The sequence below is a fragment of the Cydia pomonella genome, chromosome 19 (assembly GCF_033807575.1).
Source record: "Cydia pomonella isolate Wapato2018A chromosome 19, ilCydPomo1, whole genome shotgun sequence".
NCBI lineage: Eukaryota > Metazoa > Arthropoda > Insecta > Lepidoptera > Tortricidae > Cydia > Cydia pomonella.
The window spans coordinates 3,612,024-3,637,412 of NC_084721.1; the positions used below are offsets into that span (position 1 = coordinate 3,612,024).

Sequence of the window (25,389 nt, forward strand, 5' to 3'; positions counted from 1 at the left end):
TTTTGTAACATTATATAACTTATTAATTTCTCAATACAAAATAATGTCTTTGTGCGCGTAACTATATAATTAGAAAATATTCATCTATGTGTTTCAAGGAACCAACTTCAAGTAGCCACTTTGATACACACGGTTCAAACAGAGTACCTCTCCTTTTTAGAAGTCGGTTTAAGTACTAAAACCTTCTTAGTGTATCAAATACGTCTTTGAAAATCGATTCAGCCAAACGCAAGAAAATCAAGAACAAAACAAACATACATAAAAACATAGGGGTCAAAGAGAGCCCCTTTTTTTAGTCGGTTCTAGTACTGAACCCTTCTCCTAAATGTAACGCATACCTCTCTGAAAACCGCTTTAAAATTGATTTAGCCAAACGCGAGCCAAAAGCCAAACAAAAGTAACAAACAAACATACATACATAAAAACATACGGGTCAAACAATTTCTTGTATGCTTAAAATCACTACTCAACAATAATGTAAGTATAGCATAGAGTCCGTTAAGACGCCAGAAACATGGCGACCTATACTATAAACTAAGTCCGAGAGTGCGTTACAAAGGTCAAATTAATTTAACACGTAATTGTACTTCAAACATCATATATACAATAAAACTAGTAATCAAATTATAATAAATATATAAAATACTCATTAAATACATAAAAAGGCAAACAAAAACAAAAAGGATTAAGCAAAAAAAAAATGGATTGGACTCACCTCCACCTGCGCGACGTGACATCTTCCTGGACTTGTGACGTCGTACTGAAGGGAATATTCTTGATTACTAGGCAATAGCCTTTGCTAAAGAAAGATAGGTACATTTCGGATTGGACGACGGCCATTGGTTCTCAAGAGCACGCCACTATCACCTGATTTTAAGCGCGAAACATTTAGACCTTTATAACGGACACTCGGCGTTTATGGATAACTTTATTTTTTAGCGCTCGGTCTTTACAAATGTCATGATTTTGGCCGTTATAGCGGACTCTGGGACTTTATGGATAACTTTATTTTTTAGCGGCCGGTCTTTACACGTGTCATGATTTTGGCCGTTATAACGGACGCGGGGACTCAGGATATACTACATCTTTTATTGCGTGGAATTCTGACAGCTGTCATAATTTGACGTTTCAGGGATAGTAAAACTTTTTTTTACTGTACCTATTATTGTCAACAATTTTTATATGAAGTTAATATATCTTGCATGAGTTATTCAACAGAAAAAATTCAAAAAGTCGGCAGTTCCCGTAAACGAGATTTCTTAACAAACTATAACAACGAAATAACAAAAATAACACGGACTAAGGAGAGCAAACATATTTGCACGTTCAAACTGTTGAAAGCCGGATGACATGAGTCGTGACATAAACAATTTTGCAATTTATTTTTTCACCCCAGAAAAATACCTAATATTTTCTCATATCCAAAGTGCACTTTAAAATTACACTATCTTTGTTTTCACGAATAAAGAAAGTATAATGATGGTTGTATGTAAAAATAATTATGTCAAAATGTATTTCCAATATTTTATTTTGGCTTGTAATTCCTACCACAAATTTAAGGAGTATTTTTTTGCCTGGCATCACCAGGAAACGTCAGAATCCCACGCAATAAAAAACCAAGGTTTATCAAGTAGAACTTGTCTGAAAAGTTGATGAAACCGTTAGAGAGCGAATAAAGTAATTATTACGAGGTAAAAATAGAAAATAACAAAAAATGTGGCATAATTGGGTTAGTGCCGCCGTTTCGCCACAGACTTGTTAGTTACTTTTCTCGATTGTTTGTTGCCGTGAAAACTGAAGTTTACTAGTTGAAGTATAACGCGTAAAAGAGCGGTATCCCTATTGTAAAGATTGCAGGGTAGCACCAACGCTCTCCTAAACACATTTGTCGCCAGAGTGGACTGCCCACTGATGCGTTAGAACTTAGAACCAATTAACCAACGCATCGTCGAAATAAATACTATTATAGGTAAAAAACTTAAGTAAGTCACCTGTTGTATCAGTTGTATGTAATTGTGACGTGTTCGAATAGACATTTGTTTTGTTTGTGTGTGTTTTTCAAACATGTATTGTCTATTCGAACACGTCACAACTACATACAACAGGTGACTTACTAAGTTTTTTACCTATAATTCGTTTTAGGTATTTATTGTTTTTCATACTGTACACTAACATAGTAGCTAAATAATTTTTGTACTAACACTATATGGGATTCGTGCCTGAATTAAATAATTTCAAGTTAAATAACGCGATATGATACAACTGTTAAGCCATTAAATATTCGATATCAAAATAGAAAATGTAAAAATTTCAGCCCTAATAGTTTCAGTCCCGGCAGCTTAGCTCGCATCACGCAATTTCGCCACAGACCTGTCAGTTATTTCCATTAGACGACACGTGATCGCGCTACGTTCCTGGCACGAAACCAAAGTTTTTAAGAGAAAAAAAAAACACCTTCAATCAAAACATTTCGTAACAAATACTTGGCGCTTTTGAAACGTTAAATAGCGGTCGGCTGGGGACATTCCGGAGATTCTCAGTATTTGAAGTATGTATTGATTCCAGACGTTAGGTACTACTTAAATGGAGAGAGGCATCCCTCATTTAGCAACCGTTGTTTGCGCTGTGGCACTTTGTTCTGAGGCGAGCAGACACCGCCTGTTGGCAGATAAGCAATCCCATTTTGAGGGGAATGAACACCCGCTGAGTTTACGTGTTTTCGGTGCTGACATAATTTCGAAACGGGGCAGGGGATTCATTCATGGTGTAACAATTTAACGTCTAACAAAATTAGGTAATAAACGTAATGTCTGTTTATTTTTCCGACACATTAACCCGGAGCTTGGGCAGAATCACTTTATGTGCGCCTTTTCAAAGAATTAACAGTGAATAATGTATTGCAGTATTAAGGTGTACGTGTAGGGAAAACCGTGTGTGGCGGATTATAAGAGACCGGTCAAGGTGCGTCGTGGAACAGCCATTACCTACGATTTACGTTCACCTCTGTAATTTAACGCACGTTTAAAAAACGTCGACAATTCCGCTTACATTTACATAGTCATTTAAATCTAAATATCTGTGTGGGAAGACTGGGAAGAAAGAGGTATGGATGGGCCTACTACCTATCCAATTTCCTAATATGTTTTTCGGATCCCTGTAGATTCCTCCTAAGTTTAAGACTGACTGACTATGTTTAAGAGATGTAATCCTATAGAATCCTTTTATCATAACCATTTTCCTTCAAAAGTATTGATGATGATAATAATTTAGACAGCGTCCGTAAAAGTGCGCACTATAGGGTGTGATGTGACTCGTAAGGCTGATACCAGAGCGACAGCCTACGTGACAGTCAATCCTATTTTATAATTTGACATCGTTCATCGGTGGCACCAGGTCTTCGAAAGACTCTTTCGGTGGTTCCAACTGTCTCTTTATGTAAGACTCACCTGGAACATATCAGTGTCGGGATCCTCCGTGTACTCGACGATGACCGCCTGGCTGCGGCTCAGCGTGTAGGAGATAGAGTGCTGGCTGGCGTCGAGGATGGCCTTGCTGCTGTGCGGGGTCTTGACTACGTAGTGCTTGGAGCGCCGCACGCCGTTAGCCTGCGGCCGTCGGTACAGCACGAATTTGCTCCGGCGGCGGCCGCGCTCGCCAGCGGGTAGGTAACCGTTGTATCTGAAAATAATTGCGAAGTTAGGGAATCTATTGGTAAATTCCTGAGTTTGTTAACTCTCCTAACACTTCGCTTCTTCAAAACAAATTTGAGGTTTAGAGCCTAGGAAAAGAATCGGTCCACCGTGCCTAGCTTGCTCTAGTGTAATTACGTAATTATATATTAACCTAGCCAAATTGCAAGACCAAAGGATGCATATATTTACAAACGAAGGCACGGTAAATTGCGCTAGCCCAAAAGGCTTAATATGTCATCAACACGTTCTGCTGTATTATTTTCAGAGTTCGAGGGTTTCGAGACCATAATTGGCAATACGGAACACGTCAAGCGCATGGGATTGCCTCGACTTCAGCTGTCTGTCACTGCCGTTTTTGTTCTCAGTTTGACTCACGCGGCGTAGTTGCATATTATTATATGATCCGTATGAGTTTTGTAAGGTGCTCATATACAAATTTAATTTCTTATCTTTATTCCACACACTTCCTTATATGTTTGTTGTATGTGTGGGACACTTCTGGATAAGTGGCGTACACGACGCCTATGCTCAGCAGTGGGCGACTGGAGGCTAAAATTATGATTTTTTTTCCTGTTCCCGAAAATAAAGAACATCGGTGAGAAAAATACCCAAAATATTGGTAAAGCCACTAAAAGCAAGGTAAGTCACAAGTGTCACAACTAGAAATTAGATTCCAGTATCCTTAACTTTCGGAAGAAGATACAAAACATTTTTCCACGTGTCTAGTGAATATGTCATAGTATTACATATTTTGTTGTATTGTATCGTCATATGAAAAATGCATATCACTTCACTTTTCATATATCCTTCGTTTTTAAATCCTATCATCAGAAACGGATTATTTTGGTACAAAAACTCCGATAGAACGAAATGAGATCAAAAATATAGCGCAATAAAATCGACTCATTGAAAAGGAAAACGTCGATAACCGATTCTATATTTCGTGGGCCGGTAAGAGTAAAATTCAGGTTTAGTTTATGAGAAACTAGTTGGAAAACTTCTCCGGTTCAGGGGCCACAATGACAAAAGCATGAAATTGCTTTGCCACGCCAGAATTACTAACTTTATTACTTTCCTCCAATTTAGACGTTGAGCGATTCCGGATAATACTCCGGAAAACATTTGCCACAAGTTTCGGAAACATAGACTTCGTACCAGACTCCAAATTATAAAAATATCGAAGATATGCAATCGTTATACTGTATACAGTTTGTACGGTACGGTGCTTTATCGCAAGCCGCATCACTCATTTACATCCCACAATATTTTCTGCTAGATACGCTTTAGCTCTTATTATTACTAGCCGAAGTTTATTCTTGTAACTCGATTTTGATTTATATTTTTACATTTCAGTAACAACTAAAACAAGCGGTCGCACTGATATGTTAAATTAGTAATTTAGTATGGAAGAATTGGAAGAACCAAAGCAGGTCTCATCTTACACACACCTCTATACTATAAGTGAAATACAAGAAATTTTTGTATTCCCGCTTGCTTCCACACTTCCCAAGTGCGGTACACATACACATTCTCAGCTCTTCCAAACTCTCGTGCTCAGACTGTGTGCTGCATCCATCTAAGAGTGATCTGTGGTTGGGAGCTTAGGCCAAGTTTGTAGAGCAGCTCCGGACGGCGTACTTGACAAGTTGGAGCGGATTTCCCGGTGTTACCTTACACGCTTGTTCCGAGTGTTTTATTGAATATCGTATACATTTACAATCCAAGACTAAAACATTTAAAAAAGAAAAATTCGCCGTCCCGGAAGAAATTCAAACTCGCGGCTTCGGGTCACCGCTCATGGCTCTGCCTGTGCCTACCGCGAACAACTTAAATCGATTTTTTGTTATACTCATATGCCTTCCGATGGTTCTTGAGTTTTTCATATTCGAAGGATCTGCAACGGAAGATCTGATAAAGAGTGTTGAGTTAGTAAAAATCTTTCTGTCGCTTCAGCATCATGTTTTTTTTCTAAATATACATAATATTATATATATACTTACATTGGCTTTACTAAACAACTTCGGTCTTCGGTGCTTGTATGTAACTGTATAATTAATGAATATAATGTTTTCTGAAGTAGCTCTAAGTCATCAACCATAGTTTTTTTTGTTCGTACCAGAAAATGAATCTCTATTATCACGTATTCAAGCTATAAAATCGGTATACCACCCGGTATACGTATTTAAACGGCGATAAAAAATGTGTGGTTGCAGTAGGCAGTTGAAAGTCGTATAACTATGGAAAGACCAAGGCCAAAACATGCCGGATCAAGTATCAAGTTCAAATTAATTATTGTGGAGTTAATAGCGCTGTGTTTATCTAGGAATACGACGTTTAATTCAATTTTAGTCAAGTATAATTAATTAATTATAAACAGACAAACACGCAATATGTGGTAATATTTAATAATACCTAGCTGTTTAAAGAGATCCTTAAGAGCATCTTTGCACATTATTCTAAAACACAGACGCTACGTTTTTATACAAATCTGCTAGAATAAAGTACAGAACTATGTGTCACTTTTATATTTTACATACTATTAAACACAGAATGCCTTATTTTTAAATATGAGGTTTTATTTGGGATGCGCGAAATACTACAACTACTGTTGTAAAGTTGAATTCAGTTTTATTTTAGGGTTATTGTATAAAGCTATGTTCCGATTGTTCCGAGTGTTATGCGCCTAACTTGCTAGGTATCTCCCCTGACGCTGACTTCTAATACCTAGTCTGTTCGTAATATACCAAGTTTTGGAACATTTTACAAAAGTTTATCTATTACATAGTACTAGTTTTCAGTAGGTATAAATGTAAAATAAACCGCGAAGCCCTTTAGCGCGGTTATGTAACGCGAGCCGCTGAAGCTGAACGCCCGAGTAATCCTATTAAGCTGCTCTTGTTCCAATCGCACATCCAACACAAGCGAACCGTATAGCGTTTAACACGAGGCTATAATCATGAGCCAAGTCAGTAACCTAATAAAATTGGTATAGTTCTATTACAATGAGTTCTAGCTTATATAAATATAATTGCCCTTATTTAGACGAGTGGCTCAACTAACGCGGCACACTGGGAGTCCATGGAAGCACCCGAAGTAGTCCGCAAATTAATAAACAGAACCCATTGCTGACTTTATTCAACATAATTATTAACTTTCTAACAGTTTGTGTAATGCCTAGCAAACTGTCATTTTTTTTAACAAGACCCTTTTAAGTCCGAAGCTCTCAAAAAAAACGCAAGCACTTATGCTAAATCTCACAGAACAAAACTAGAAACAGGGGAAACCTATTTTAGCGCCATCTATAGTTAATAGTTAAATTTCCGTGCATATTGATCCGTTTTGGTTAGGCCCCGGACTGGACGCACCATCAAATTGTATAGACTTTAATAAATCTGTTGTGGAAGTCAGCGGCGGCCGTTTGCCGCGCCGCCCGCCGCCCCGCTCGACGCGCCGCGCTCCGCGTGCGTCCAGCCCGTGACCTTCCGTGCGAGTATTCGTAAGTACGTTGGTATAATGCCGCTATCGTTAAAGTTGACAAATCTGTGTTAAATTCTGACCTGACCATATTATCAGTTCAGAAGTGTGATTGACTCCAATGTAGGTTCTCGACCCACTGACAGATGGTTCTAGTGTACCCCGACGTGCAAATATAGCCCACGACATTTGTACCAACTATAGATCTTCCTCAACTCATTAGGTAGTACATCAATATTGATTATCTAGGCTGTAACATAGACGAGTACATAATAAATACTTCTAATCTTCGCACAAAGACTTAGTTCTTCCGAAGTAGTGACTTATAGGTTGCTATATATTGGCGAAGTCTTGAATCTTGGACCCATGTATGTATATGGTATGCTAGCCTATGACCACAGTCACCTGCTATAATATTTTGTATAAGGAAGCACGCAAAAATATATGATACACTATGGTTCTACAAATAAGATAAAATGTTATAGGGACATTCTTTATAGGACTCTCTCGCATCTATCGCACTTACACACTTGTTAGAACGTGACAGACATGGTGATAGAAAGGCGACAATCTTAGCCCTACTGCTGACTGTACCTTTTTCAATAAGGTCACTTTATGGGCCTCTGTAAATAGCTCCATCTACAACAGTGACAAGTACTAACTATCGGCCTGATTCTAATTTTAATAACGTCAAAAATTTACGTTTTTGTTTGATGAAACGTCACTTGACACTGTCAAAATCCGATCCATATCGTATCCAGCGGTGGCGGTATGGTTTCATTTTTATCACTTGTCACTATGCCCGCCACTTTCGCGCTTACATACTTGTTAGAACGTGACAGGTATGGTGACAAATGATAAAGAGCCGAACATCTTAGCCTTTAGATCGAATTATTGACGTATATTAAAATTAGAATCAGGCCGCATGTATGATGCGCAGTCTCTGTTATTTGAGCGTCTCCAGTAGTCTGAGTGAGATATTGTTGTTTTCGACTAATAATACAACCTACATTCATCGGTAATTTCACGACCTACTTGAAGCATTGTGCGCAAACGGAATATTCTATTGTTTCCATGCACCGGACACCACAATACCTACTCGTTTCTGGAACGTTACTTTCACCCAATTTATCTGCTTTATTGGGCATTCTTAACTCGCTCTGTGAGCGCAGAAAGTTTTATGTAAGTACAGGGTGCTTAGCCACCGTGCCAATCGTTAACGCTCCTTAGCGTAGCGTAGTCATCTCTATGACTCTTCCATATTAGTGTGACAGTGACAGTTGCGTTTCGTTCGCTACAGAGCGTTAACTATTGGCTACGCACCCAGTACTACTACCACCAGTTTGACACTGACATACTCGCTAGAGTGTTCGTGACTTACTTTCTATGCTTCTCACTTGTACGTACTCGCTTATTAGGGATCTAGGGATTGTCATTAGAACAGCAGTATTAGAGGCGTCACAATAAGATGCAAGCATAGACAACTGCTTTGTAACGATTTCCTCCATAACAAACAAGGCTAACCCCTAACTATTGTGTTAGTTCGTTTACTTACCTCTATCGGTCGGGGATATACCTCTAGATAGTTAAACAAATTTCGATTTTCAATGTTCGCTGTAGACTCCCAGAGTTATAAAAGCCGTTGGACCGGTGGAAAGCTGAATGGTCGACTGCTACGATTGGAAAAGATGACCATCTTTCAGATCCGACGAGAAAACCAAAAGGGGTTTCATCTGCCTCGTAAGATCTGGTGTCGCCTGAACAGGTTGAGAACGGGTGATGGCCGCTGTAATTATTTCCAACATGAGTGGGGTTGGAAGGAGTATCCACTCTCCGAGTGCGGCGAAGAAAAACAAACCATTGAGCACATATTTCGGCGCTGTGCCCATGATGCTCGCTGCATTTCCACGCTGGATTGGACAGTCTTTACACCAGGAACGACTCGGAGCGTGGGTCCTCCCCCTTCTGCCGGAGACGACGGCGGCTCGCGTGTAAAACTCTTCGCATCAGCTCCCCAGCAACCGGCCGTTTCTACCGCGAAAGAGACGAATATCCTTTTATTATCATAACCTAATCTATTTTCTGTAACAGCGCACTCTTCAGTATACAGTAAAGCTTCTGTATATCTTCTATGACCAAAGTATTCTTATTTATTAGCCTATATCTATTTGTTCAAACGGCTCGAGTTGTATTGATTGTTTGCGCAACCCAACCAAATATTTGGGTAAACAGAGAAGCGATATACGAGTGGGTTGTTAAGAGGTGTAATCAAACTTTCGATGTTCGGATCTATTTCTGTTTAATGAACGTAACCTGAAATTGAATAGTTTATAGATACTATTGCATTTGCAATAGAGTATCAAGTTATAGCTGAACGTGTTAACTGTACGTAGTTATTTAACAATTGATTAAATAGATATAGTGAATAGGAAACCACGACTAAAACCAGATGTATCTACGAGTATCTAGTAAATGAAAAAAATCGCAACGAGTGGCGATAAATTAAAACACGAATACCTACTTACTTTTTCAGTAGATTGGCATTACATACGTGTTCACGATTTCAAACTTTGATTTGTATTTCTGAGTCGGTCATATTTTAAGCGCCCTTAGCGGAGCAAAATTATGGACGAATAGACTAAGTTTTATTTTAGTCTCGGCTGGAAAGTGCCGGAAGGAGCCGCTCAAGATCGCGGCAAATGAAATACTCTTTTGCAAGTCCTATGTCCCCAATGAGGGTTTCCTATTCGGAATACATCACATGTGTTTTTATTTAAACTGTCACCCGCAAAACCAGAAGACGCTGGTTTTCTTTCGTGTTTGACTGATCTAATTTTAATTCGTCTAGTCCCTAGATTACGTCTATATCGATAGAACACAACAGTCGCTAGACATTACATCATTATATGTTACATTATATAACGACACAAAGGCCTGCTCTTCTCATGAGACCAGCACAACATTGTCCAACTTCTTGCTCTCGTAAAACAATGTACAACTCCATAAAACCCAAGGTCGTAAGCGACATACTCGCCAATGGCGGTTACGACATTCGGGTGGAAGGTAATGTGGTGTTCTGTGAAATATCAGCGGTTGATGATTTAAGTTACGTAATTGCAGTGAATGATAAAATTACATTTGTGGAGTTCATGGGAAATGTCCTTCCGAGTACGGATGGTTGGTTAATTAATCATTACAATGTTTCGCGTAACGTACCCTAATTGTGGTCCGGTAATTGGATTTTGTTTTCATTTTTTTCTGGTAACCCTGCATCCTACGTCTATCCAACGTCGTCTCAAATTGCTGAGCACTCAATTCAGTGCTCCAAAGTTATTATAGAGGCTCGTAAGAACTCATTTTGAAAGCATAACCATTATTTAGGACCCATTTATTTAATTTAATTTAATCATTTAATCATTTATTTCGGATAACAAGACCCATACATTATTTATTACATAATATAATAATAAAAACAGAAACATTTAAAAATTAATAATAAAAAAAAAGTCATTAAGTAATACAATAAATTAAATTAACCTAAGTCTTATAACTAAAATAGCCCAACAACACCTCTATTGCTCAATTTGTTCATGTGCATAGCGTTCCACTTTGCAACTATTGGACAATCTAAACTGTCAATAACAGTGTTCAGAAGGCTGTTGGGGCTGACTATAACACGGCGCATCAGGGAGGCCACTCTCTTACGCATTATGGCTTGAAAGCTATCTACGTGAGCTTCCGCAAACATCCCCGACGCACTGCAAAATCGAGGAAAAAATTTATGAGTCAAAAATATTCGTTCAGTCTACAGACGTCATTGGGGAATATTTTCGAGAAATCTATGACATCGGTAAAGGAAATCACTGTTGTACGGAGCATTGTTTTCAAAATGACGGGCGTTTTTCCGAACCTTGGTTATTATGCGTATTATTGTGACAAACTGTTCTAACGCGCATTAAAAAATCCATACATTCTCGCTCAACATATATTAGAATACACAACAGCGATAACAGACTTTATTATTATCTGAAAGTTAGACGCATTAGATATACGCGTAGTACTCTAACACGTTCGTCTTGGAAATACCCGGTCGCAAAATTTGTTTATCAAATATGTGAGAAAAATGATAGATACAGGGAAAAAATAGCAACACAATTCATGGGGCGCTGTTTGTTTGACCTCATTGGGTCATGTAATGTAACAGTGGTTAATGGGTAATATATTACGGTTTAAAGTTAAACAATTAAATACATATTTAGCACCGCGATTTCGTAGTATACTCGTAGTAAACTAAATGCAAAACTCAAAATCGACGAGAGAGAGATGAGAGTACAAAAATCCATACAAGTCATACGATCGAGTTTTGCTTGCAACTGTGTTTGTATGTATTTCTATGAATAATAATTACACGTTGGTGTATTGTATAATTAAATTACAGGAGCGGCATTATATGCGCGTAATTAAAAAAAAATACTCGCAGCGTATTTCGCTCGCACCAAAAAGGAGCCACTTAATAGAGACCAGTGCCGGATTAAGAAATTTTGATGCCCTAAGCATTCTAGATCTTGGTGCCCCCTCTGCCTAGGCTCATCCAGATTACATTGACAACATTGATTTTTTTTGGTAAACTAAGTGACGTTCATGGTCGCATTACTGCTGCAATTTGTATTTTCAATCCATTACTTATTTTATCAAGGAAATTGACAGTGCTGCAGCAGTAACGTTGCAATAGTAATGCTGGTGCAGTCGCCATCCTAATGTCCCCTTATCAAAGCATGCGTGAACTAAATGACTGAAATTACCTATATCTATGATTGTGTACTTGCCTTTCCGGCTAACTATATGATTAAAACCTGCTTTCGTTCACTTCACAAATAAACCCTAGAAGTAACATGACCAAAAGTAACCCGAAAGTTACATAAGGACTGAGGCCCAGAGGCAATTGTACATTCGTATGTGCGACAGGGAGACAACACGTCGAACGTGGTTCGCGGTTGACCCTCAGTTGTTTCTACCGTGGCGGGCAATCGTGCGAGGCCGAAGGCCGTACTGCAGGATAGCAGTGCTTGGAATTGAACCAATGGTGGCAATACTCAAAAAACGAATCCAACGGCCATGCTCATAAGGTTGAAGATCCGGAGGGCCCACTTGGCGATTCCGAGCAAGACCTAAAGGCGGAGTTGCGAGAGAGCTGGGTTTTGTGACTGAAAAAATATCCAGTGTAAGCGAGGACTAAGGTCGAGCTCCACACAGGGTTGAAAAGAGAGCTTTTCTGAGAAGCGCATTCATGTGAGGCCTAAGGTTGAGCTTAAGCAGGGCTGAGCTTTGGCAAGAATCTATGGCCAAGTGTCTTAAAAAACTAAGTCGAAAGCTGAGCTCTTCATAAGGCTTAAAGCGCGGTCCGATCGGCGCTTTTACGTATGAGGCCAAAGGCCACGCTGCAAGAAAGCAGAACTTGGAATTGACAAATTGTGTGAATGAGGCCGAAGGCTGAGGTCCTCACAAGGTTAGACGCCCGGAGAGTCTGATGGCGGCGCGCTATAAAAAAAACCAATGGCGAATTGTACACAAGGCATAATGCTCAGCCGCGAGAGACGAAAGCCTGGATTTGGACTCATGGCCAAATTTATGTGAGCCTTAAGGCTAACTTTTGCATAAAGTAAAAAGCCGAGTATGCATAAGGCCTAACGAAATCGAACCAATGTGATCATGGTACTTCTGCTGCTCCGCATTTGGCCTCGCTCAAAAGGGCACTTGATTAGAGTTAGTTGCAGCCGATGAAATAGGCGTTTCGAACCGAAGATTTCCTTTGGCAGGATTGGCCCCTAGGAGTTAGGACCCAAGGGTTGAGATTTAGTTAAGAAGTGGAGCCACCAAGTTTTGTAGTGTACATTTTTAGAGGAGGGGGGGGGGGGGGGGGGCTCTCCACTTTATGTAGATACATCAGTTAAGCTAGTAGGCTATGTTTGGTATCGTTTTCGTATAAATCGGGAATGCCGAACTCATTTACGAGTATGGTATAACATTGACACCATTCCGAAGTGGAAACATGTAAACTTTTAATTTTTTTTAATATTACTCTTCACGCTTCAACCGCTGAACCAATTTAGTTGAAATTTGGTATAGAGATAATTAGTTTAGTCCAAAGAAAGGACAGGATAGTTTTAATCTAAAAAATCATCGCTAAGGATGTGTAAAGGAGGGTGGAAGTTTATGTGGGGAATCTATAACCGCTGCACCTATTTGAATGAAATTTGGTATGATCTACATTTTAGATTTTGTCGAAAATGATACCAAACGTAACTTAGAACCTAAACTTAAACAGTTATTGACCTCCGACTGACCGACTTCGCCGAAGCTGAAATAAACCTGAATCAAAAATCTGGGTGGCATCACTTTTTAATTACATCTTAGGAAAACAAAGATTAATTATGGTAAAGGAAACCTTTGGTTCAAATAAAACCGTATGCTTTTGGTTTTCGACCTTCGTGAGGCCCCGAACCTGCACTTTAGCCTTTGATTCCGTCATCAGTTTTTTTATAATAATACTTTGACAATTAGTTCGCACGATCGCGGCTCTGCAGCTTGGCCGTGTGCAATACGTCGCAAACCAATCTGGTGTGCAAGAGCTCGGGCAGCATGAGTGACAAATTCCGATCCTCGAAAATCTGTTAAGACTTCGGTGCGAAGCCGAAGGCCGAGTTGCAAGAGAGCGAAATTCGGACACGACATAATTATAAATTTAGACAAAAGTGTAGATCTACTATTAAATCCGACACTCCGAGAAGGCTGAAGAACAAACTCCACGTAGGGTTGAAAACAAGTAGCTTTCTGAAACTGAGTTCTACGTTGGGTGTAAGGCCCTTTGGCCCAAAGGCTGACAGATTTGCAGAATACTGGAAATCAAAAATCAACCACGAACCAATGGGTAAAGTATGAGGAAAAAATCAGTATCGTCGTTGCGCTTTCCAAATCTGATTAGGGCGCGATTTTAATTAAATGAATTAATACCTTATATGTATTGTTGCTAGGTAACTATTTGTCAATCAAAAATCGAGCACATATCAGCTTCGGACAGCGCAACGACGATATTGCAAGCCTGATGGAATGGGCCTCCTCGTAGGGGCAAAGGCTTGCGTTGGAGACGCGCTTACGTGCCCGACACACAAAGGTTCATGTACAAACTACCCGTTTTTTTGCCAACGATTTTGGTGCCCCCCTAGATGTGGTGCCCTAAGCAAGTGCTTATTTTGCTTAATGGTTAATCCGGCACTGATAGAGACAGATGCATCTAGATGGAGTTACGTAACATTAAACATTAAGAACAAATTCTACTCAATGTTTAAGTCCGAATAGGCCGACCGCTGTTCCTTTGTTTTTGTTTTTGCATGAAAACTCAAAAAGAAATGTAAGCTTTATTCATACCGCTTCAAAAAGTTTTCGTGATCTTTACCTAGAATGGAAGTAAGATAAGATAAAGATCGATAAATCAGTGGCAGTGAAGCCTGTGTGACATAATAGTGCTTGTGTGAATTCAGTATCGGCAAATTGCCTAGTGTGCCTAGACTGTCTCACGGAAGTGTAACCTTTCCCACAGATATGTATTGATTGCGATGTCTACCTTTGAGTAGATGATATCAATAAGTTAGTACTATTGAATATTTAACGATATACATGGTGTAAATTTAGTCACCTGCAATAATTTACGCTGTGAATATACCTACAGGTCATATTGAGCAACATTTTAAACATTTAGTATGGCGCTAGCCCCGAAATCGCGAAAACAATGTCTCTCTCATAGAAAATGTCAACGTTAGACCCGCCAGAATGTATGAAACAACCAACATAATTCATGATTTCGGGGTTGGTCCCATAGTAAACGTTGCTCAGTATGACCCATATACATATACACATCGTAAATTATTGCAGGTGACTAAATTTACATCCGGTATTGTAAAGTAGCAGCTACCTCGCTCAACGTATCAGCCTTTTTTTTTATACTACGTCGGTGGCAAGCAAGCATACGGCCCGCCTGATGGTAAGCAGCCTCCGTAGCCTATGTACGCCTGCAACTCCAGAGGAGTTACATGCGCGTTGCCGACCCTAAACCCGACCCCCCCCCCCCCCCTCATTGAGCTCTGGCAACCTTACTCACCGGCAGGAACACAACACTATGAGTAGGGTCTACTGTTATTTGGCTGCTGTTTTCTGTAAGCCTAACAATCCAGCGAGGAAATGCTGCCAGCATCTTCGTTCCTATGCCGCAGGGCCAATTTTCGGGTTGGTTTAATTTAGTTCTATTTTAGATTTATTTAATTATACTTATTTTAGTTTTGCCCAAAGGGTAAAACGGGACCCTATTACTAAGACTCTGCTGTCCGTCCGTCTGTCACCAGGCTGTATCTCATGAACCGTGATGGTTAGACAGTTGAATTTTTTACAGATGATATATTTCTATTTCTGTTGCCGCTATAACAACAAATACTAAAAAGTACGGAACCCTCGGTGGGCGAATCCGACTCGCACGTGTTCGGTATTTTATTTTTTTATTAAATCAAAATGTTTTTTTAAAATACCTATTATTTAAATAAATTAAGCCTTTTTTCGTCAAATAGGTTACATTTTACTTAACTTCATTTAATGACATGAAAGAGCGGTATATTCTGTCAAAAAAAAAAATTCCAAACTATGTGAAACACAAAATAAAATACGTAAATACATATTTTTTGTAATAATTTCATTAGGCAATTATCATTTAAGGCGACCGGATGTCTTTGTTCTTTTAATATCTATTTGTAGATAGTCGGAACGTTTAGTTGCCTAATCAAAAAATCATTCACATATCAGACTCGATGCTTTGACTGATAAATTCGGTGTTATGCAACAGTAGAAGTATATACATATATACTATAAATTTGACGATCGGTCTGGCCTAGTGGGTAGTGACCCTGCCTATGAAGCCGATGGTCCCGGGATCGAATCCCGGTAAGGGCATTTATTTGTGATGAACACAGATATTTGTTCCTGACTCATGGGTGTTTTCTATGTATATACTTAAGTATGTATTTATAGATGTACGTATTTATATCGTCGCCTAGTACCCATAGTCCAAGCTTTGCTTAGTTTGGGTCTAGGTCGATCTGTGTAAGATTGTCCCCAAATATTTATATACCTATGCCCACCCCATTCCCAATACACCCAACTCTTGCTCCACGGAACGGCGCAAAGTTAGGGCGACCATGTTTCCGTTTTCCGGGCCAGGTTCCAGGTGAGGGCCTTGGATTTCGACAGGACTGTCAGGCCTCCTGAGGATATGCCCAATCCAATGCCATTTGCGCGTTTGGATCTCCTTCTGTGCGCTTCCTTGTCCGGTTAGATTATAATCTAACTAATGGAAAGTATTTTGCCACATCAGAGAATAAAAGATATTGTTTTACAATTTCGTCGATATTAAATTTTTGGTAGTTTTGTACAATGGTGGTGTGTTAGCGACATTACGTAGTTTCGTTTTAATTTTTAATAATGTATACGTGAAGCTAACAGAAAATGTGTTAATAAAGAGCAGTCACACCCCCGCATGTCTAAAAATATTACAAAGTGTCATTGACAATGGCAATTTGTCTGCTCCACACTGTACAGTCGCCATCAGATATATCGGAGCGGCTGAGGTGCTCAAATATATCTGAACACGTACTCTAACGCCTTGACAATAGAGGCGTGTTCAGATATTTGTGAGCACCTTGGCCGCTCCGATATATCTGATGGCGAATGTACAATTGGTAAACCTTATTGCAAAGACATAAGGCGTGGACCTTGTCTTTGGATGGTCCGCTGTGTGTTGTTGCCATTGTTGCTATAGATCGTGTCATTCACGACGACGCGCGCCTTAACTCTTATTGTCATCTTATTAAAGGTTAGATTTGACAAGTCTGCGCGTCATCGTGAATGACACAAACTAGTTCGTGGATTTTGACATTAGGCTGCCTTTCCACTGAGGCGGAGATGAACGGAGATGAGAGGAATTAACCAATAGGATTGGTTGTAATCGACATCACTTATCTGCTCTACTGGATTACAACCAATGCTTTTTTTTAATCCTCTCATCTCCGCCTCAGTAGACCCGACTTACCCACTGATCTTAGAGGATGACGAAGACGAGTAAAACTATACAGTACTATAGAGTACATAGGTATATAAAATTAATTATATTCAGACATTACGGATCGTCGCGTAGGCGGTCGTAACACAAATTATATTAACTGTACATGTACCAGAGATATTATCAGATTGTACAGTCCCGTCAAAGATGTTTACACTTTTGCACCTCACTCCTTTGAGGTACAAGTTGGAACCCGGCGACGTGAGGCGAACGCAGGCGACACGTCGTCGCGTCACGACACTGGTTTCTATTTATTTCTATGAAATACCATCCGATGTGCCGAGCTACACGTCGCCCAGCCCGACCGCAGATCAGTAGTAGTTTACACTTTTGCACCTCACTCCTTTGAGGTACAAGTTGGAACCCGGCGACGTGAGGCGAACGCAGGCGACACGTCGTCGCGTCACGACACTGGTTTCTATTTATTTCTATGAAATACCATCCGATGTGCCGAGCTACACGTCGCCCAGCCCGACCGCAGATCAGTAGTAGTTTACACTTTTGCACCTCACTCCTTTGAGGTACAAGTTGGAACCCGGCGACGTGAGGCGAACGCAGGCGACACGTCGTCGCGTCACGACACTGGTTTCTATTTATTTCTATGAAATACCATCCGATGTGCCGAGCTACACGTCGCCCAGCCCGACCGCAGATCAGTAGTAGTTTACACTTTTGCACCTCAAAGAAGTGAGGGGCAAAAATGTAAACATATCTTTGACGTCGACTGTACAATCTGATAATATCTCTGGTGCATGTATAGTTAATATAATAAGCAAAAAAATATCCTAACTACATACTAAGGTTTACAATGCAATCCCTCCAGCAACTAAGCAGGCTTCAAGCTATAATTCTTTGTACGTCAAATAAAAGCAAAACTTGAAATAGACGCTTTGTACTCGATTGATGAGTTTTTTGGTAGTACTCAATGAATAAATAAAAAAGCGGCCAAGGGCGAGTCGGACTCGCCCATGAAGGGTTCCGTACCATTAATGACGTATTAAAAAAACTACTTACTAGATCTGGTTTAAACCAATTTTCGGTGGAAGTTTGCATGGTAATGTATATCATATATTTTTTTTAGATTTTTCATTCTGTTATTTAAGAAGTTACGGGGGGGGGGGGGGACACTTTTTTCCACTTTGGAAGTGTCTCTCGCGCAAACTATTCAGTTTAGAAAAAAATGATATTAGAAACCTCAATATCATTTTTAAAGACCTATCCATAGATACCCCACACGTATGGGTTTGATGAAAAAAGATTTTTTGAGTTTCAGTTGTAAGTATGGGGAACCCCCAAAATTTTTTGTTTTTTTCTATTTTTCTGTAAACATCTTAATGCGGTTGATAGAATACATCTACTTACCAAGTTTGAACAGTATAGCTCTTATAGTTTCGGAAAAAAGTGGCTGTGACATAATCGGACAGACAGACGGACATGACGAATCTATAAGGGTTCCGTTTTTTGCCATTTGGCTACGGAACCCTAATAAATGGATATGTAAAAATAATACTATTGTAATCTGAATGATTGAGAACAATATGTACCTACATTATACTTATTGACATAATAACATAAATATGTACCCATTTAATTATATAACTACATATGTTGTTTGTTACAAATTTGACGTGTAAAATGTGTATTATATGAATAAAACCTAATTCATTATAGACTGATTGTATGCAGTCACCTCTCTGTGCATCTGATTGTACTTGATATACTTGAAACGTTACATATTGTCTGGTTTTTTTTGATCACCTGAAATAATTTACAGGGTGAATATATAGGTCATACTCAGCAACTTTTACTATGGGACCAATCCCGTGTTTGTTTTTTTTTAATACTACGTCGGTGGCAAATAAGCATACGGTCCGCCTGATGGTAAGCAGTTTCCATGGCCTATGTACGCCTGCAAATTCAGAGGAGTTACATGCGCGTTGCCGACCGACAAACTAACGATGTTCGTTGTTTGTAACAAAACATCAACATGAGACCATCCAAAATGTATGAAACAGCCAATTTTTTTTGCGAATTCGGAGTTGGTTCCATAGTAAAAGTTGCTCAGTATGACCTATATATTCACCCCGTAATTTATTTCAGGTGACTAACAAAACCTGTATTAATTAGGGTCATCGACATTGACAACTCAATAGGACAGTGGAGCTGCGGGTACGTCAGCTCCAGACATCATTGTCGCCCAAAAGGTGAACATACTCGTGCTATTTCTGTTGACGCTTCCGTGTTATCGCTCGGAGTATTCTTGTTTGCACGTCTGCGGTCATTCCAGTAACATAGCGAACTCGGTCGAATCGGAAACTAAAATATAACTGCGCCACATATAGAGTCTGTCTACGGACCCTACTATAAAGATGTATGCCAAGTGCTACGTAAACACATTTTTTTTTTTTATTACATACACACAACCATCGTTACAGGATTTCCTAATTCGACAGTATGGAATTTGACACACAAAATAAAATAATATAATACATAGCAAAGGCGACCGCTGAATCTATGAAAAGGGGCCTTATTATCGATAGCGCTTACGCCTGCGACGCGCGGCGTTGTATTTGTATCTGAGCAACGTTTATCGACAATAAGGACCGTTTTCAAAGATAACATCACATATGGCTGCATTTACACTAAGGCGGCAGCGGAGATGTGGATTACAGCCATACTATTGGTTGATTCCTCTCATCTCCGCTTCAGTGGAAAGGCAGCCTAATGCAGGGTTGCCGAAGGGGGTTCATTGGGGCTGTAGTCTGGGCGTGCTGTTGCCAAATCAAACTGTCTTGTAAGTGGAAGCGGACATGGGTTGCAAAATTTTCCATGATTTAGGGGCGTTGAAGAGACACCATAATCTAAGCGCCTTGTGTTATTGGATCGATATTAGGTGGCACGATTCATCCCTTCAGATGTAACCAAGGCTTTGGCGTTTACTACGCTGTGTACTTTAATAGAAAATAACGCTGTACGAAGCGTTCGGTGCGGCGTCATCCGTAGATCAAAGACTTCGGGATCACGTTACACTAGTCCGATCGAAACTAGACTAGTTGCGCTCGCGCCAGTCGCGTAACGCAACCAACTCGAACACATGCAGTCTGCGTCGAAACAATGCGTCGAATCGCTTTCGTAACGCGCGGTTATAAAACGTTAACGATTTTAATATAAGCTCGGAAAGTCATAAACTTGCTCATGATTTTGAATTAGGAATGCACGTGTTTTACAGACACGTGTAGCGAACAATTATTCTAATTATTAAGGCCGCATATCGTTGTAATAAGGTTTATTTAAGTTGGTCGTTTGTCAATAAAGGTTTCCTGTAAGGTAACTGAGCCTTTACAATGAAAACGAGCATTTGTCGAATGTATATATGGAATGTAGGGGCTTCTGTCAAATGTACTTTATTTGACATGTCTATGCGACGACAGCTGTGAAGTCCTTTTTGAAATGTGGTCGATGTGTTTCCGTGACAGCCTCACCCCTATTTTTTTTACAAAACTGACTACCCTCTATGTTAAGTGACAATTCTCCTAGCTTTGAATAGGATTCCCAATATTCCCATTAAGGTTTAATTTGTGCGGTTTTTAACAAGAAAAGGGATTTTAGCGGCTCTCATTGTATTATTAACGACGCTTTAATACAAATACGATGCTTTGGACTCGATGCTTAAGTATCATCGCTCCATAAGGTCTCTGTTTATATGGAACGACACAATCAAAGAAACTGTCATCAATCGATGTTTCAATAAACGCCGAATAAAATCACGTCAACCGATTGCTCGGTTTAGTAGCTTAATAAGATTTAATGCCGATCCTTAAGTGGTTACAGTAAACGATTCGTTAACCTTAATTTGTCGAGAAAGCGGGCTCGGGCAGCCGAAAGCTTGATGACATTTAGGTTGGAAACACGAAGACTGCGTGGGGCGGCGCCGCAGTTGATGATGAATATAACTAGTTCAGAATAGGTCTCCTGTTAAATCTTATACAACAAGGTGATGCATACAGAGTTCTCTGGATGTTAGGAAGAAAAAACCGTCAGATTACAATAAGAGAGACCCCAGAGTACACTTGCACTAGTCACTAGCGTCCCCCCGTCCCGAGCGTCGCACTGTGGCGTCACACTGAAATTCGGCTTTCATTGACATAGAAACCGAAGTTGTTATTTTTACGTTTTTTTTATTAAAATAGGTTTTACCCAGCATTGTTATGGTAACCTATGAATTTTAGACGATTTGGAATGAAAATTGTGGAGTTACGATTTTTTTTCAAAATAAATGTATGGAGCAGGAACAAGAAATCATCATTACTCAAGAACCGCAAAACAAACCGTAATATCCTCGCAGGTGGTTATACTACGAATTATTTGTGATTTTTTGGCATACTACATATATCCGCCACGGGTGCGGTTTTTTTTTTAAATCATTAATTGTTTTTATGGAAAAAGCACAAAAACCAAATTCAACATTTTAAGATTTTTTTGATTGAAATGGGTTTTGCTCAGTGTGTTTTGCTAAGTTATAAGTTTCACACGATTTGAGTTGAAAATGGTATAGTTATGATTTTTTTTCAAAAAAAATGTATGGAGCCGAGCAAATGATGTTCACTTTTATTTTTAGGTGTTAATCAACTTGTACTGTATATAGACAAGCTGTAGATATTTGTTTAAAGTATTGTAAAAATCGTTTGCATTTATATACGATATTTTTGTATTTAAAAAGTGCATTAGCTTCGTATTTTCATATGTAAATTAAGGAAACTATAGGTCAATTTACTGCTGCTTAATCTACTGTTCAATGTTATTGAATGACTGTTTGTTTCTGAATAAAAGAAAAAAAAAAAAAAAAAAAACAATGCTGGGCAAAACCTATTTTAATCAAAAAAAAACGTAAAAATAACGACTTCGGTTTCTATGTCAATGAAAGCCGAATTTCAGCCCACAGTGCGTCGGCGTCTAGTCAACTCTATGGCTGCTGCTCGGCAACGTTGGGGCAACTGCGCACTTGCGCAGCGACACCGTTTTCCATATCGCTGACGAGACACTGACGCTCAAAAGACGTTAGTGTCGGGACTGTATATGGTTGCCGTACATGGATAGACTGGTCAAAGTAGCCACTAACTGGCATCCTCAGGATGATCGGTCGTGGCGCGGGCAGAACGAGAAACAGATCCCGGGACGACCCATTGCGTTTCAGCAGGATAGACTTGTTTTTTGTGTAATACTTAATGCTGCAAACATCACCGACTCTATCCTATCAGCGGCATTTTTATAGTTTAAATGCAGAGCCAACGTGACTTGAGACGAAAGATTGACAAATTCGTGAGTTTCGTGACTGCGAGATACCAGAATTGTACTGGAATAAGAGCTTTTAATAGTGAATGAATGAAGATCAAAACTTTTTGCGGTTTGTTTCACATTCATTCAACAAACTGCGCTTAAAAGCATTTAAATATTTGAGTTGGACTCAAAGAAAAGATCTGCGGTCTACATTTCGACGTAACTGACGTAAGTGGTGTACGGTTTCGAAAGTTTAACGACAAGAGAAATAAATGTCATTTGCGTGTACAGTACAATCAACCAATTTAAAATATTAGGCCACGGGCGTAGCAAGTTTTATAATATCATAATGATCTAAGTACAAAAATGACGTTTCGTTGACGTGCTGCGACAAGGTTCCCATTGGCCTCCAAGTGCCGAACAAAGAAGATAAGATGCTACTTTATGGCTGGAAACAAAACAAAGCCGTTTGTAAGAATGCAAGACTGTATTGTGGGATTCATTCATAAAAGGCGTATCTGCCTTAATCGTTTGAGCACATAGGACGATTTAGACTTAAAATGTAATAGTAAGTATGCATAATATGCGTTGCCCGATAAGCTAGTGTCCGTAAAGATTAACGAAACAAGGACGTTGATGAGTTTCTGCGGATAAAGAGACAACATCTATTGACCGAGATTATCTGTCTGTAAGTACATGATAGTTAAAGTATTTTGGTATTTTGCAGCAGTGGTTCCAAACCTTTTGTATGGCACGGGCACTTTAGATTAATGTGTTTAGGGTTTCTTTTGGGGACCTCTGCTCAAGGTCTCAGATCATAGACCACCGCTTAGGAACCACAATCTTGGTCTTTCAATCACCTGTCAATTTTATATTTAGCAGTGACTTACACTGAAATAAAGGTAAATTAGAACGAAGAGCAGCGGTGCGAATAATAATATAAAAAAATAACTGGAATGATTCATATTAAGTACTCCTATCCTATTCGTAGACCCTAAATAACTTCCGCTGATTTTCATCACAACTCATATAATAACAATTAAAACAAATATAATAAATATACTGACCTTGTGCATGCCACCTAACGGACGCATCTTTTTATTTACGTCTGTATATGCGGAACATAAGTAAAGCACAGCGAGCGTAGTCTTTTTTGCTAAAAACGCATTATAATTACTAAAATTACTGCTCGATTGGCCAATTGAATTATCCTGCTAACTAAAATGGCATATCGGAAGGAGAAATTGTGGTAATCAATTTATTTTAGTATCCGGGCATTAAAAATAATTACTTTCCTTGCTTTATTCAAGGAAAACATACACGGTTTTTTGGGCCAACCCAAGAGCGTTTAGTAGATTGACAAGGGAGCAAAATTATATATTTACGGCGTGGGCGTATATTGAATTGTATCAAAGCGAAGGATTCTATTATAAAATCTCAAGAGTAGCGAGGAATTCTAAAATATAATCCTGAGCTTAGCGAGGGATTCAAGATTTAACGCCCAAGGTGAAAAAAAATGCTACCATCTGACACACATATTGCTATGAGGAAATTATTATGTTTTAAAATATTATTTCAGCTAAACAAATAATATGCAAATAAAATTAAATATAGTGCCCTAGAACAGGAAAGTGCGACTTTGATCCCTCTTAGGCCCTCCTAGTTCCCTAACTAAAAACCGTTTTCCGAATATGTGATATGAAAAATAATTTAGCTATGACTAAGAAATAAACTAGAACACATTTACACGCTGCGATTCCAATAAACGGCACAAAGAAATTCCATGAATCGTGAGTGCAGTGATAACTTTGAATAAGAATTGAACTATGTTATTGGTCACATCACGTATTATTTTATGTTCGGAGACGAAGTGACTTAAACAAATTTAATATTAAATGCACTGGGAATATCCAGTTACTGAAACCGCATTTAAATATGGAATTACCGAGTAATAATAGGAGCAAAGGTACTACTAGGTCCACATTGTTTGCGACTTCTGCCATTTTTAAGTTCCTTGCCAGGAACTTAAAAATGGCATACCTTGAGTTTGTAGTGGCTTTTACTTAGTACGGTCACCAGATACTGGAGCCCTACCGTGAAAAACGAATGTGCAAGAGCGATCAGAGGGAGATAAAGAAATTTCGATTTTAGATTTTCGCGGTACGCCCCTGTTTTTAACATTGAATGGTAAATCTAACATGATTGATTGACACTTTGCGAAATAAATTGTTTTACTCGAATGATCGTATTCGATAGATACACTATGATAGATACCTACGTAGTGTGCAAAATTGCGTCTGCATCACAGTATCGCAGTCAATATGCTCTCGTATTGACTCAAGAGAGCAGTGTATGAAAAAGGAGTATGTCCTGCGGCTGTATCATGCTTGTATTTGCGATTTTAACTCGTTCCTGTATTTGTTCGTATTTATATTGTAGCTTCAACTACGGATATCGCCGTCAGTGATTGTTTCGCGAAAGTATTGCTACAATCGTGAATAAGGTTGGCTCCAAAAGGCCCTCCTATTCCTTATATAAGATTTTGGGTATTAAAAAAAATGAAATTGTCCATCCGGTGTACATATTTTTCTATTGTATTGTTCAAGTATAATTTGACATGTTTTTTTGACAGGAATATTTTGTTTTATTAAAAATGTTTCTACGACAAAATGCTGTTACCAAAAATTAACACTTCCAAGCCCGAATTTAATTGTGTTTTGTGTTAAAGGGTGGTTGCGGAAACCCTGCAAAATGTGTATCTGACTAGGAAGTACATAATAGTTCACA

At 39.2% G+C, this 25,389-nt stretch overlaps 1 protein-coding gene across 1 annotated transcript in view; it reads right to left on the reverse strand.

Annotated features, from left to right (window-relative positions):
* Positions 1-25,389, reverse strand: part of LOC133528082 (protein pellino) — an 89,842-nt gene that overhangs the window by 39,049 nt on the left and 25,404 nt on the right. Inside the window, exon 3 of the mRNA XM_061865295.1 lies at positions 3,447-3,678. Coding sequence (XP_061721279.1) covers positions 3,447-3,678 — 232 coding nt within the window. The remainder of the gene's footprint in view (positions 1-3,446; positions 3,679-25,389) is intronic.